The 11,982-nt window shown below is 42.0% G+C and overlaps 1 protein-coding gene across 1 annotated transcript; it reads right to left on the bottom strand.

Annotated features, from left to right (window-relative positions):
• Window positions 1–4,033: 4,033 nt before the first annotated feature.
• LOC133569056 (large ribosomal subunit protein eL21) lies at window positions 4,034–11,939 on the bottom strand. Its single transcript, XM_061921185.1, has 6 exons — window positions 11,800–11,939; window positions 8,459–8,559; window positions 7,000–7,061; window positions 4,717–4,829; window positions 4,210–4,360; window positions 4,034–4,143 (listed from the first exon to the last, which is right to left on the bottom strand). Exons 2-6 carry the CDS (start codon window positions 8,523–8,525, stop codon window positions 4,054–4,056), a joined length of 483 nt encoding a protein of 160 aa, XP_061777169.1. The 5' UTR covers window positions 8,526–8,559; window positions 11,800–11,939; the 3' UTR covers window positions 4,034–4,053.
• Window positions 11,940–11,982: the final 43 nt, after the last annotated feature.

The raw sequence follows: 11,982 nt of genomic DNA, 5'->3' as shown, positions 1-11,982 counted from the left end.
TCACCAAGTGAAGACCTAACTGACCATCTTATTGTTGTGTTAGGGCACATTGTCACCAAGTGAAGACCTAACTAACCACCTTATTGTTGTGTTAGGGCACATTGTCACCAAGTGTAGACCTAACTAACCATCTTATTGTTGTGTTAGGGCACATTGTCACCAAGTGAAGACCTAACTGACCATCTTATTGTTGTGTTAGGACACATTGTGACCAAGTGAAGACCTAACTAACCATCTTATTGTTGTGTTAGGGCACATTGTCACCAAGTGAAGACCTAACTAACCACCTTATTGTTGTGTTAGGGCACATTGTCACCAAGTGTAGACCTAACTAACCACCTTATTGTTGTGTTAGGGCACATTGTCACCAAGTGAAGACCTAACTAACCACCTTATTGTTGTGTTAGGGCACATTGTCACCAAGTGTAGACCTAACTAACCACCTTATTGTTGTGTTAGGGCACATTGTCACCAAGTGAAGACCTAACTAACCACCTTATTGTTGTGTTAGGGCACATTGTGACAAAGTGTAGACCTAACTAACCATCTTATTGTTGTGTTAGGGCACATTGTCACCAAGTGAAGACCTAACTGACCACCTTATTGTTGTGTTAGGGCACATTGTGACCAAGTGTAGACCTAACTAACCATCTTATTGTTGTGTTAGGGCACATTGTCACCAAGTGAAGACCTAACTAACCATCTTATTGTTGTGTTAGGACACATTGTCACCAAGTGAAGACCTAACTAACCATCTTATTGTTGTGTTAGGGCACATTGTCACCAAGTGAAGACCTAACTAACCATCTTATTGTTGTGTTAGGGCACATTGTCACCAAGTGAAGACCTAACTAACCATCGTATTGTTGTGTTAGGGCACATTGTCACCAAGTGAAGACCTAACTAACCATCTTATTGTTGTGTTAGGGCACATTGTCACCAAGTGAAGACCTAACTAACCATCTTATTGTTGTGTTAGGGCACATTGTCACCAAGTGAAGACCTAACTAACCACCTTATTGTTGTGTTAGGGCACATTGTCACCAAGTGAAGACCTAACTAACCACCTTATTGTTGTGTTAGGGCACATTGTGACCAAGTGAAGACCTAACTGACCATCTTATTGTTGTGTTAGGACACATTGTGACCAAGTGAAGACCTAACTAACCATCTTATTGTTGTGTTAGGGCACATTGTCACCAAGTGAAGACCTAACTAACCACCTTATTGTTGTGTTAGGGCACATTGTCACCAAGTGAAGACCTAACTAACCACCTTATTGTTGTGTTAGGGCACATTGTGACCAAGTGTAAACCTAACTAACCATCTTATTGTTGTGTTAGGGCACATTGTCACCAAGTGAAGACCTAACTAACCACCTTATTGTTGTGTTAGGGCACATTGTGACCAAGTGAAGACCTAACTAACCATCTTATTGTTGTGTTAGGGCACATTGTCACCAAGTGAAGACCTAACTAACCATCTTATTGTTGTGTTAGGGCACATTGTCACCAAGTGAAGACCTAACTAACCATCTTATTGTTGTGTTAGGGCACATTGTCACCAAGTGAAGACCTAACTAACCATCTTATTGTTGTGTTAGGGCACATTGTGACCAAGTGAAGACCTAACCATCTTATTGTTGTGTTAGGGCACATTGTGACCAAGTGAAGACCTAACTAACCATCTTATTGTTGTGTTAGGGCACATTGTGACCAAGTGAAGACCTAACTGACCATCTTATTGTTGTGTTAGGACACATTGTGATCAAGTGAAGACCTAACTAACCATCTTATTGTTGTGTTAGGGCACATTGTCACCAAGTGAAGACCTAACTAACCATCTTGTTGTTGTGTTAAGGCACATTGTGACCAAGTGAAGACCTAACTAACCATCTTATTGTTGTGTTAGGGCACATTGTCACCAAGTGAAGACCTAACTAACCACCTTATTGTTGTGTTAGGGCACATTGTCACCAAGTGAAGACCTAACTAACCATCTTATTGTTGTGTTAGGGCACATTGTCACCAAGTGAAGACCTAACTAACCACCTTATTGTTGTGTTAGGGCACATTGTCACCAAGTGAAGACCTAACTAACCATCTTATTGTTGTGTTAGGGCACATTGTCACCAAGTGAAGACCTAACTAACCATCTTATTGTTGTGTTAGGGCACATTGTGACCAAGTGAAGACCTAACTAACCATCTTATTGTTGTGTTAGGGCACATTGTGACCAAGTGAAGACCTAACTAACCATCTTATTGTTGTGTTAGGGCACATTGTCACCAAGTGAAGACCTAACTAACCATCTTATTGTTGTGTTAGGGCACATTGTCACCAAGTGAAGACCTAACTAACCATCTTATTGTTGTGTTAGGGCACATTGTCACCAAGTGAAGACCTAACTAACCATCGTATTGTTGTGTTAGGGCACATTGTCACCAAGTGAAGACCTAACTAACCATCTTATTGTTGTGTTAGGGCACATTGTCACCAAGTGAAGACCTAACTAACCATCTTATTGTTGTGTTAGGGCACATTGTCACCAAGTGAAGACCTAACTAACCACCTTATTGTTGTGTTAGGGCACATTGTCACCAAGTGAAGACCTAACTAACCACCTTATTGTTGTGTTAGGGCACATTGTGACCAAGTGAAGACCTAACTGACCATCTTATTGTTGTGTTAGGACACATTGTGACCAAGTGAAGACCTAACTAACCATCTTATTGTTGTGTTAGGGCACATTGTCACCAAGTGAAGACCTAACTAACCACCTTATTGTTGTGTTAGGGCACATTGTCACCAAGTGAAGACCTAACTAACCACCTTATTGTTGTGTTAGGGCACATTGTGACCAAGTGTAAACCTAACTAACCATCTTATTGTTGTGTTAGGGCACATTGTCACCAAGTGAAGACCTAACTAACCACCTTATTGTTGTGTTAGGGCACATTGTGACCAAGTGAAGACCTAACTAACCATCTTATTGTTGTGTTAGGGCACATTGTCACCAAGTGAAGACCTAACTAACCATCTTATTGTTGTGTTAGGGCACATTGTCACCAAGTGAAGACCTAACTAACCATCTTATTGTTGTGTTAGGGCACATTGTCACCAAGTGAAGACCTAACTAACCATCTTATTGTTGTGTTAGGGCACATTGTGACCAAGTGAAGACCTAACCATCTTATTGTTGTGTTAGGGCACATTGTGACCAAGTGAAGACCTAACTAACCATCTTATTGTTGTGTTAGGGCACATTGTGACCAAGTGAAGACCTAACTGACCATCTTATTGTTGTGTTAGGACACATTGTGATCAAGTGAAGACCTAACTAACCATCTTATTGTTGTGTTAGGGCACATTGTCACCAAGTGAAGACCTAACTAACCATCTTGTTGTTGTGTTAAGGCACATTGTGACCAAGTGAAGACCTAACTAACCATCTTATTGTTGTGTTAGGGCACATTGTCACCAAGTGAAGACCTAACTAACCACCTTATTGTTGTGTTAGGGCACATTGTCACCAAGTGAAGACCTAACTAACCATCTTATTGTTGTGTTAGGGCACATTGTCACCAAGTGAAGACCTAACTAACCACCTTATTGTTGTGTTAGGGCACATTGTCACCAAGTGAAGACCTAACTAACCATCTTATTGTTGTGTTAGGGCACATTGTCACCAAGTGAAGACCTAACTAACCATCTTATTGTTGTGTTAGGGCACATTGTGACCAAGTGAAGACCTAACTAACCATCTTATTGTTGTGTTAGGGCACATTGTGACCAAGTGAAGACCTAACTAACCATCTTATTGTTGTGTTAGGGCACATTGTCACCAAGTGAAGACCTAACTAACCATCTTATTGTTGTGTTAGGGCACATTGTCACCAAGTGAAGACCTAACTAACCACCTTATTGTTGTGTTAAGACCTAACACAACAATAAGGTGGTTAGTTAGGCCTGCGGTTGGTGACACCAATAAGGTGGCCTGAGTGGATGTTGGCAAGGATGTGTGAGGTAGAGAGTGGTGTACAAAGAGGTTTATTCAAGCCATGAACTCGTAGGGGATGGGCTCCAGCAGCTGAGGTTTGTTATTCTTGGTGCTGACAAAGTGAGCTTCACGGGGAGGAGCGGGCTGCAGGGAGGAAAGCAGATGTCAGTGCACATGTTACTTGACCTGCACCAACACACATCTGACTACCTGGCGCTTGAGTTCCATCCAGGTGTTGGTCTTCTTGGCCTCCGCCTTCTTGCTGTCGTTCTCTCTGACACGCTGCAGGAAAGCATCTCTGCTCTTAGAGTGTTTGACGTGCTCGATGCGCACGTTGATCCTCTTGGCCAGGATATTGCCTCTGTGGGCACAAACACTAATCAAACACTGACAGGGCAGACATGGAGGTCAGCACTGACACCAATTCAATGAGTCATAGGATCATCTCACAATCCTACCTGCCCAAAGATCTGGGTAATGTCACATATTTAGCCCAGGTCAATAGGACCATTTGAATGTCAAATGGTTAACTTAGTTATCATATTTGTACTTTTGAAGTGTTGTCGCCTCACTTGCACTTCAGCTCCACCAGGAGGTGGGAGTGAGGGTGCTGGAGGTCCAAGTGTTGTCCCCCAGGTGAATGACCACAGAGGACCACGTGAGTCCACATGGTAAAGTGAAGATGGGGTTCCTTGGTGGTGTGTGGCTACTACCTACCTGACCTTCTTGTTGATGATGACACCCACAGCATGTTGGGTCACGTTGTACACACGACCAGTCTTGCCATGGTAGCATTTATGTGGCATCCCCTTCTGAATGGTGCCCGTGCCCTGGACAACACAACACATCTCTTCAAGTCCACAACACATTAAAAACACAACACAACACATCTCTTCAAGTCCACCACACATTAAAAACAACACAACTCATCTCTTCAAGTCCACCACACATTAAAAACAACACAACTCATCTCTTCAAGTCCACCACACATTAAAAACACAACACAACACATCTCTTCAAGTCCACCACACATTAAAAACACAACACAACACATCTCTTCAAGTCCACCACACATTAAAAACAACACAACTCATCTCTTCAAGTCCACCACACATTAAAAACAACACAACTCATCTCTTCAAGTCCACCACACATTAAAAACACAACACAACACATCTCTTCAAGTCCACCACACATTAAAAACACAACACAACACATCTCTTCAAGTCCACCACACATTAAAAACACAACACAACACATCTCTTCAAGTCCACCACACATTAAAAACACAACACAACACATCTCTTCAAGTCCACCACACATTAAAAACACAACACAACACATCTCTTCAAGTCCACCACACATTAAAAACACAACACAACACATCTTTTCAAGTCCACCACACATTAAAAACACAACACAACACATCTCTTCAAGTCCACCACACATTAAAAACACACCACAACACATCTTTTCAAGTCCACCACACATTAAAAACACAACACAACACATCTCTTCAAGTCCACCACACATTAAAAACACAACACAACACATCTCTTCAAGTCCACCACACATTAAAAACACAACACAACACATCTCTTCAAGTCCACCACACATTAAAAACACAACACAACACATCTCTTCAAGTCCACCACACATTAAAAACTCCTATCCATTACATTCACTATTGCTTTCTTTGTATCACCTTTTCTATCAGTGTAAGTCTTTTTTTAGGGGCATCAGCCTTTTTTATCAGTATCAGTCTTTGTTCTATTAGTATAAGACTTCTTTTTAACAATGTCATTTTAGTTTCTATCAGTATGTCTCTTTAATCAGTGTCTTTTTTTAAATCACAAGTCTTTTATTATCAGTATATATTCTCATCAGTGTCAAGTCTTTTATGAGTATCAGCCTTTTTCTTTCAGTGTAAGTCTTTTTACGGGCATAAGTTTTTTTTATCAGTATCAGTCTTTTTTTCAATCAGTTTGTCTTCTTTTTATCAACGTCAGTTTATTTTCTATCATTATGTCTTTAATATGTGTCTTTTAATAAGTCATTTTATTATCAGTATAAATCTATTTTATTGCTAGCCTTTTTCTGTCAGTATGCCTTTTCATTGGTATCAGTCTGTATTTTATCAGTATGAGTCTATTTTATCAGTTGAAGTCTATCGGTATCAGCCTCTCTCTTTCGGTACAAGTTTTTTTTTTAATTCAGGGACAATGTTTTTTTTTTTTTTATAACTAGACACTCCAAGTTCAAATGAATTCAGTAACTTATACACACAAAAACAAAGGTATCCATCATTACCAGATGACACCACAGACAGACTTGAATAACATTTTAACATCCTGATCATTAAATGTTAAATTTTATATGAAGTTTGTGATTCCTAAAGCAATTGTAGTGTTTCCTTCTAAAACTTGCTGGCTCCCCTTCTTAGAAGATATGGTCCCTAAGAATGATGTGCTTTGTCGTGACTGTACCAGTTTCTGCCGCATCTGGGACAGATCAGACCAGGTGACAGATGTGTATATATATATATTTTTTTTTTTTTTGCCTTTTGGTTCAGGACCCTGTGGCACCCTAATGTTTGTCCTCACATCTTGGCAGTGAATATTCATCATCTGGCATAGACGTGGCTGTTGAAGCTTTCAAGTGCTGCAATATGCTGTCCATGCCTCTGAACCATATAGCCAAGTTGTTAGAACAATTGCTTCTTCTAAAACAATGTTGGATTGAAACCTATTTTAGCAAAGCAAAGTGGCCGAGCACAGATCCATGTAGTCGGATGTAAGAAACATAAATCCATACATCGATTAATGGGACTAGGTCCGACCAATGCAATCTTAAGTCTGTGAGCACAAACTGATGAAGCCTAATGGGATGAGCCCAACATCTTCCAAGACAAACCAAGCAGTCCAGCTGCTATGGATTGAACGCCCTGAGATGACAACCTTCATAGACACCGATTAATCGTCCCTTACCACCTTTGCTTACCTTGATGTCAACAATGTCCCCCTTCTTGTAGATACGCATGTAGGTGGACAGAGGAATGGGGCCTGTGGAGGTAATGCAGATGAAATGTGTGCACACATGTTGCATGCATCATCAACATCATCATACTCAGACATGTTGTAAGGGTACGCAGCATGGAGCTCCACTGCCTACTGGCGCTGACGAGACGCAGGGCCGCCATCTTGGAGTGGTGATCCGCGTGTCACTCAGTGCAATTCATTTGGCAAGAGCAATGAACTGTCAGTACATTTCATTCATCTTACCTCACTAAATACCACTCATTTTCACCCGCTTTTTTCTCATACTTGTAGCTTTGATAAAGGACACATGTTTTATTATTCATAGTTTGCTTAAGAGTAATAAACTATTCTTACATGCTATAAGTGACCAGATCAAACTTGGAATATAATCCCAGGGAAGGGTCAGCTATTTTGAAGTTGAAAAAACAATATGATTAGGTTATATATACATGCGTAGATCCTACATAATCTATGAATATAATAGCTATCTATATATATACTGTATCTCTGTTGCTGCAGCAGCAGGGAGTTCATTCTGTCTTGACACTTTGTATTCCATCCATCCATTTTCTACCGCTTATTCCCTTTTGGGGTCGCGGGGGGCGCTGGCGCCTATCTCAGCTACAATCGGGCAGAAGGCGGGGTACACACTGGACAAGTTGCATCGCAGGGCCAACACAGAGAGACAAACAACATTCACACTCACATTCACACACTAGGGCCAATTTAGTGTTGCCAATCAACCTATCCCCAGGTGCATGTCTTTGGAGGTGGGAGGAAGCCGGAGTACCTGGAGGGAACCCACGCATTCACGGGGAGAACATGCAAACTCCACACAGAAAGATCGCGAGCCTGGATTTGAACCCAGGACTGCAGGACCTTCGTATTGTGAGGCAGACGCACTAACCCCTCTGCCACCGTGAAGCCACACTTTGTATTGATATTTTTTATTACATTCTAACCTTAAATGATCATCTTTACACTGATTGTTTTGTATGTATTTTTTTATATGTCACTTTGGATAAAAGTGTCTGCTAAATACTTACACATAAACATATATTTATTTGACAAAGAATTATATAATGCTCAAACTCTTGTTTGCTAGCAGCTACAATTTCAGTACTTTTGAAGATCTTTGCTCCTTCTCCATTCTGTGTTAATATTCTTTACACAAAATACAACCAATAGTACGTTTATGTTAAATCTTACATGTGAAAAGTAATCCCCCAATTCCTATTTTCAACAGTCCGCTCATTTGAGCAGGAAAAAGCTGAACGCCATATTTGTTTTCTACCTGTCAACTGTCAGTTTATGCTGCTCGCCGGCTCCTCATCACCACTTCAAGATGGCGGCCCAATTTCTCACGTCACAGCAGCCAATGCTGCGTCTACTTATAACATGTCGAGGATGATACTACTCACCATGCTTGCGGAAGGGTCTGCTGAACATGTACCTGGTCCCCCTCCTCTTGCCTCTGGTGTTGGTCATGATGCCAAGTTACTGTATGTCCGATGCCAAATGTCTGGAACAATACACAACTATCTTGTAAAGGTCATCCTTCTCAAACAGAGCAAGAATTGACATAGGGCTGAGCGATATATGGAATATAGTGGATATATTGCGGGTATGTCTCTGTACGTTATAGAAAAGGACTATATGGTGATATTGGAGTATACATTCTCACGCAGTTGCTTTTAGCTGCGGGCATCACACTACAGGCTCTTCTCACTCTTTCTTGTCCCTCCTCACAGAGACATAAAACAAGCGCACCATCTTACATACGTCATATACTGTCGCGTCATACGCCCTTGCCGAGCAAAAAGGTAGCAACATGGTAATATTAGCTGTGATGCTAGCGGAGTGGTGCAAGTGGTAATACTAGAGAAAGAAGGGGCCAATCTGGAAACAAATGAAGAAATCGATTCCTAAGAAAAACAGCACAGGGTCCATCGTCTGGCGGTGGTTTGGCTTGAAGCAGGAAGATTTGGAACCGACAACCGTAATATGTCAAGAATGCGGCAAAAGCGTTGTTACAAAACAACCTACTGCTAATTTGTAGCATCATTTGAAAAGTCACCTGCTAGAGAATGAAGAGCGCTTGAAACTCTGCATGTCAACATTCAACGTTCGGTGCTATACCCACAAAATGCCCAAGCAACCATTTCCACATCAACACCTATGAATAAAATAGTCAACAGAATGAGATAACGTCCACATTGACCTACCACCTAGCGAGGGACATACACTATTTGATTTCCTTTTAAAGGGGAACATTATCAGCAGACCTATGCAAGCGTCAATATATACCTTGATGGTGCAGAAAAAAGACCATCTATTTTTTTAACCGATTTCCGAACTCTAAATGGGTGAATTTTGGCGAATTAAACGCCTTTCTGTTAATCGCGCTGGAGGCGATGACGTCAGAATGTGACGTCGCCGAGGTAACACACCCACCATTTTCATTTTCAACACATTACAAACACCGGGTCTCAGCTCTGTCATTTTACGTTTTTTTGGACTATTTTTTGGAACCTTGGAGACATCATGCCTCGTCGGTGTGTTGTCGGAGGGTGTAACAACACTAACAGGGAGGGATTCAAGTTGCACCACTGGCCCCAAGATGCCCAAGTGTCTGCCGCCAGACCCCCATTGAATGTACCAGAGTGTCTCCACATTTGACCGGCGATGCTAAAGCAGACATGGCACAGAGATGTATGGATAACCTGCAGATGGATTTGCAACGATAGTCAACGAAATCACAAAGGTGAGTTTTGTTGATGTTGACTGCCAGCTAATCGATGCTAACATGATACGCTAATCGATGCTAACATGCTATTTACCGGCGGTACTAAAGCAGACATGGTACAGAGATGTATGGATAACCTGTAGATGCATTTGCAACTATATTACGTTTCTTTCCACCCACATTTAATGCGAAAAAAACACTTACCAATCGACGGATATAAGTTGCTCCATTCTCAAAAGATGCGAAAGTCCTGATCGTTTGGTCCGCACATTTTACCGGCGATGCTAACGCAGCTATTCATAGCCATGCTATGGCTATGAATAGCGTCAATAGCTATTCGCCCAATAGCTTCAGTTTCTTCTTCAATATTTTCATACTCCATCTGTTTCAATACATGCGTAATCTGTTGATTCGCTGAAATCCGAGTTTGAATCCGAGCTAATGTCGCTATATCTTGCTGTGGTATTCCCATTGTTTGTTTACATTGGCAGCACTGTGTGACGTCACAGGGAAATGGCCAGTGTCTTCGCAGAGAGCCGAAAATAAGGCACTTTAAAGCTTTATTTAGGGATATTCCGAGACCTGTAAAATTTTGAAAAAAACTTCAAAAAATACAAGAAGCCACTGGGAACTGATTTTTACTGTTTTTAACCCTTTTGAAATTGTCAAAATGTTCCCCTTTAAGTAGCTCATTATTATTTAACACTTATTGAAATGTCATGTCTCATCGTGGGTTTCACTATGTAAAGCGCTTTGAGTCACTAGAGAAAAAGCGCTATATAAATATAATTCACTTCACTTGATATGTTTTCAACTTTTGTGGTGGCGTTCTGTACAAAAAGTGCACTTTGTTTATTTTTAAAATGTCTGACAATCTTGGACTTTGTTTTGAAAACACATGAATGTTTGTGTCCCATTGCTTTATAAATATTTAATAAATACACTTTTGCTAAATTGACTTAATTTGTATGAAAGTTTAAAAGTAGCATATATGAACGCAGTATGAAGAAGAATGTTTGAATGTAGACACATAGAATCATCATACTGCTGTCATTATATGCATCAAGTGTTCATTCCAGCCTAAGGCAAAATGTCCACATATATATGCTGAATCGTGGCATGGCCTAAAAATATCATATTAATTATAGGCCATATCGCCCAGCCCTAAATTGACAATGTAATGACATTGGGTGTGCAGCTGAGCCGGAAGGCAAAGCGCTCAATTTACCGGTCGATCCATGTTCCCATCCTCACTTATGGTCATGAATTATGACCGAAAGGACAAGATGACGGGTACAAGCGGCCCAAATGAGTTTCCTCCGCCGGGTGGCGGGTCTCTCCCTTAGAGATAGGGTGAGAAGCTCTGTCATTCCGGAGGAACTCAAAGTAAAGCCGCTGCTCCTCCACATGGAGAGGAGCCAGATGAGGGGGTTCAGGCATCTGGTCAGGAAGCCGCCCGAACACCCCTTAGGGAGGTGTTTAGGGCACGTCCGACCGGTAAAAGGCCACGGGGAAGACCCAGGACACATAGGGAAAACTTTGTCTCCCGGCTGGCCTGGGAACAACTCGGGATTCCCCGGGAAGAGCTGGACGAAGTGGCTGGGGAGAAGGAAGTCTGGGCTTCCCTGCTTAGGCTGTTGCCCCCGCGACCCGACCTCGGATAAGCGGAAGATGGTGTGCAGCTAATGCTAACAACCAGCCAGACATATTAATTAAACATGTTAAAAGTTAATTTGGCCCACAAATCAAGCCTTTGAGTGTTACAAATGCTTGTTGTTGGGCCAATATTGCGAGAAGTGCTGATATTAATCCCATAGTCTGCCGGCCCACGTGCACAGACACCACGCTCCAAGGCTCACATTAGCGGAGCGGACCTCTCTTTTCGGGGCAAAGTCAGTAGGATGTGAAAGCACTGTGGCACAAGGAAGGTGTTGTAGCACACATTCAGGTGCAAGTAACAGAGGACGAGCAGATATTTAAAGACTAATTGTGGCTTGAGAGGAGAGAAGATCTTACCGCGGTGTCAGCAAGATGGCGGCTGGGGCGGAAAGGGAGACATTAGGACCCCAAACTCCGCCTGGTTGCCTTGTTGGCTGTGAGGCTGCCCCATGCATTGCCTGAAGAAAAAAGCCATCGAGGGTGAGGCTGCCCCATGCATTGCCTGAAGAAAAAAGCCATCGAGGGTGAGGCTGCCCCATG

This window comes from Nerophis ophidion, linkage group LG15 (genome assembly GCF_033978795.1).
Source record: "Nerophis ophidion isolate RoL-2023_Sa linkage group LG15, RoL_Noph_v1.0, whole genome shotgun sequence".
NCBI classification, from domain to species: domain Eukaryota; kingdom Metazoa; phylum Chordata; class Actinopteri; order Syngnathiformes; family Syngnathidae; genus Nerophis; species Nerophis ophidion.
Note: the sequence above shows the minus strand (reverse complement) of the source record. Positions and strands in the feature narration are given on the sequence as shown.

What these genes read in the sequence shown, in the direction of transcription:
- LOC133569056 (XM_061921185.1), bottom strand. Translation starts at nt 8,525, where the DNA reads ATGACCAACACCAGAGGCAAGAGGAGGGGGACCAGGTACATGTTCAGC. An exon ending in CAGACCCTTCCGCAAGCATG is followed by an intron (nt 7,062 to 8,458) that starts GTGAGTAGTATC and finishes TTACCTCCACAG; the next exon opens with GCCCCATTCCTCTGTCCACC. An exon ending in GGGACATTGTTGACATCAAG is followed by an intron (nt 4,830 to 6,999) that starts GTAAGCAAAGGT and finishes TGTGTTGTCCAG; the next exon opens with GGCACGGGCACCATTCAGAA.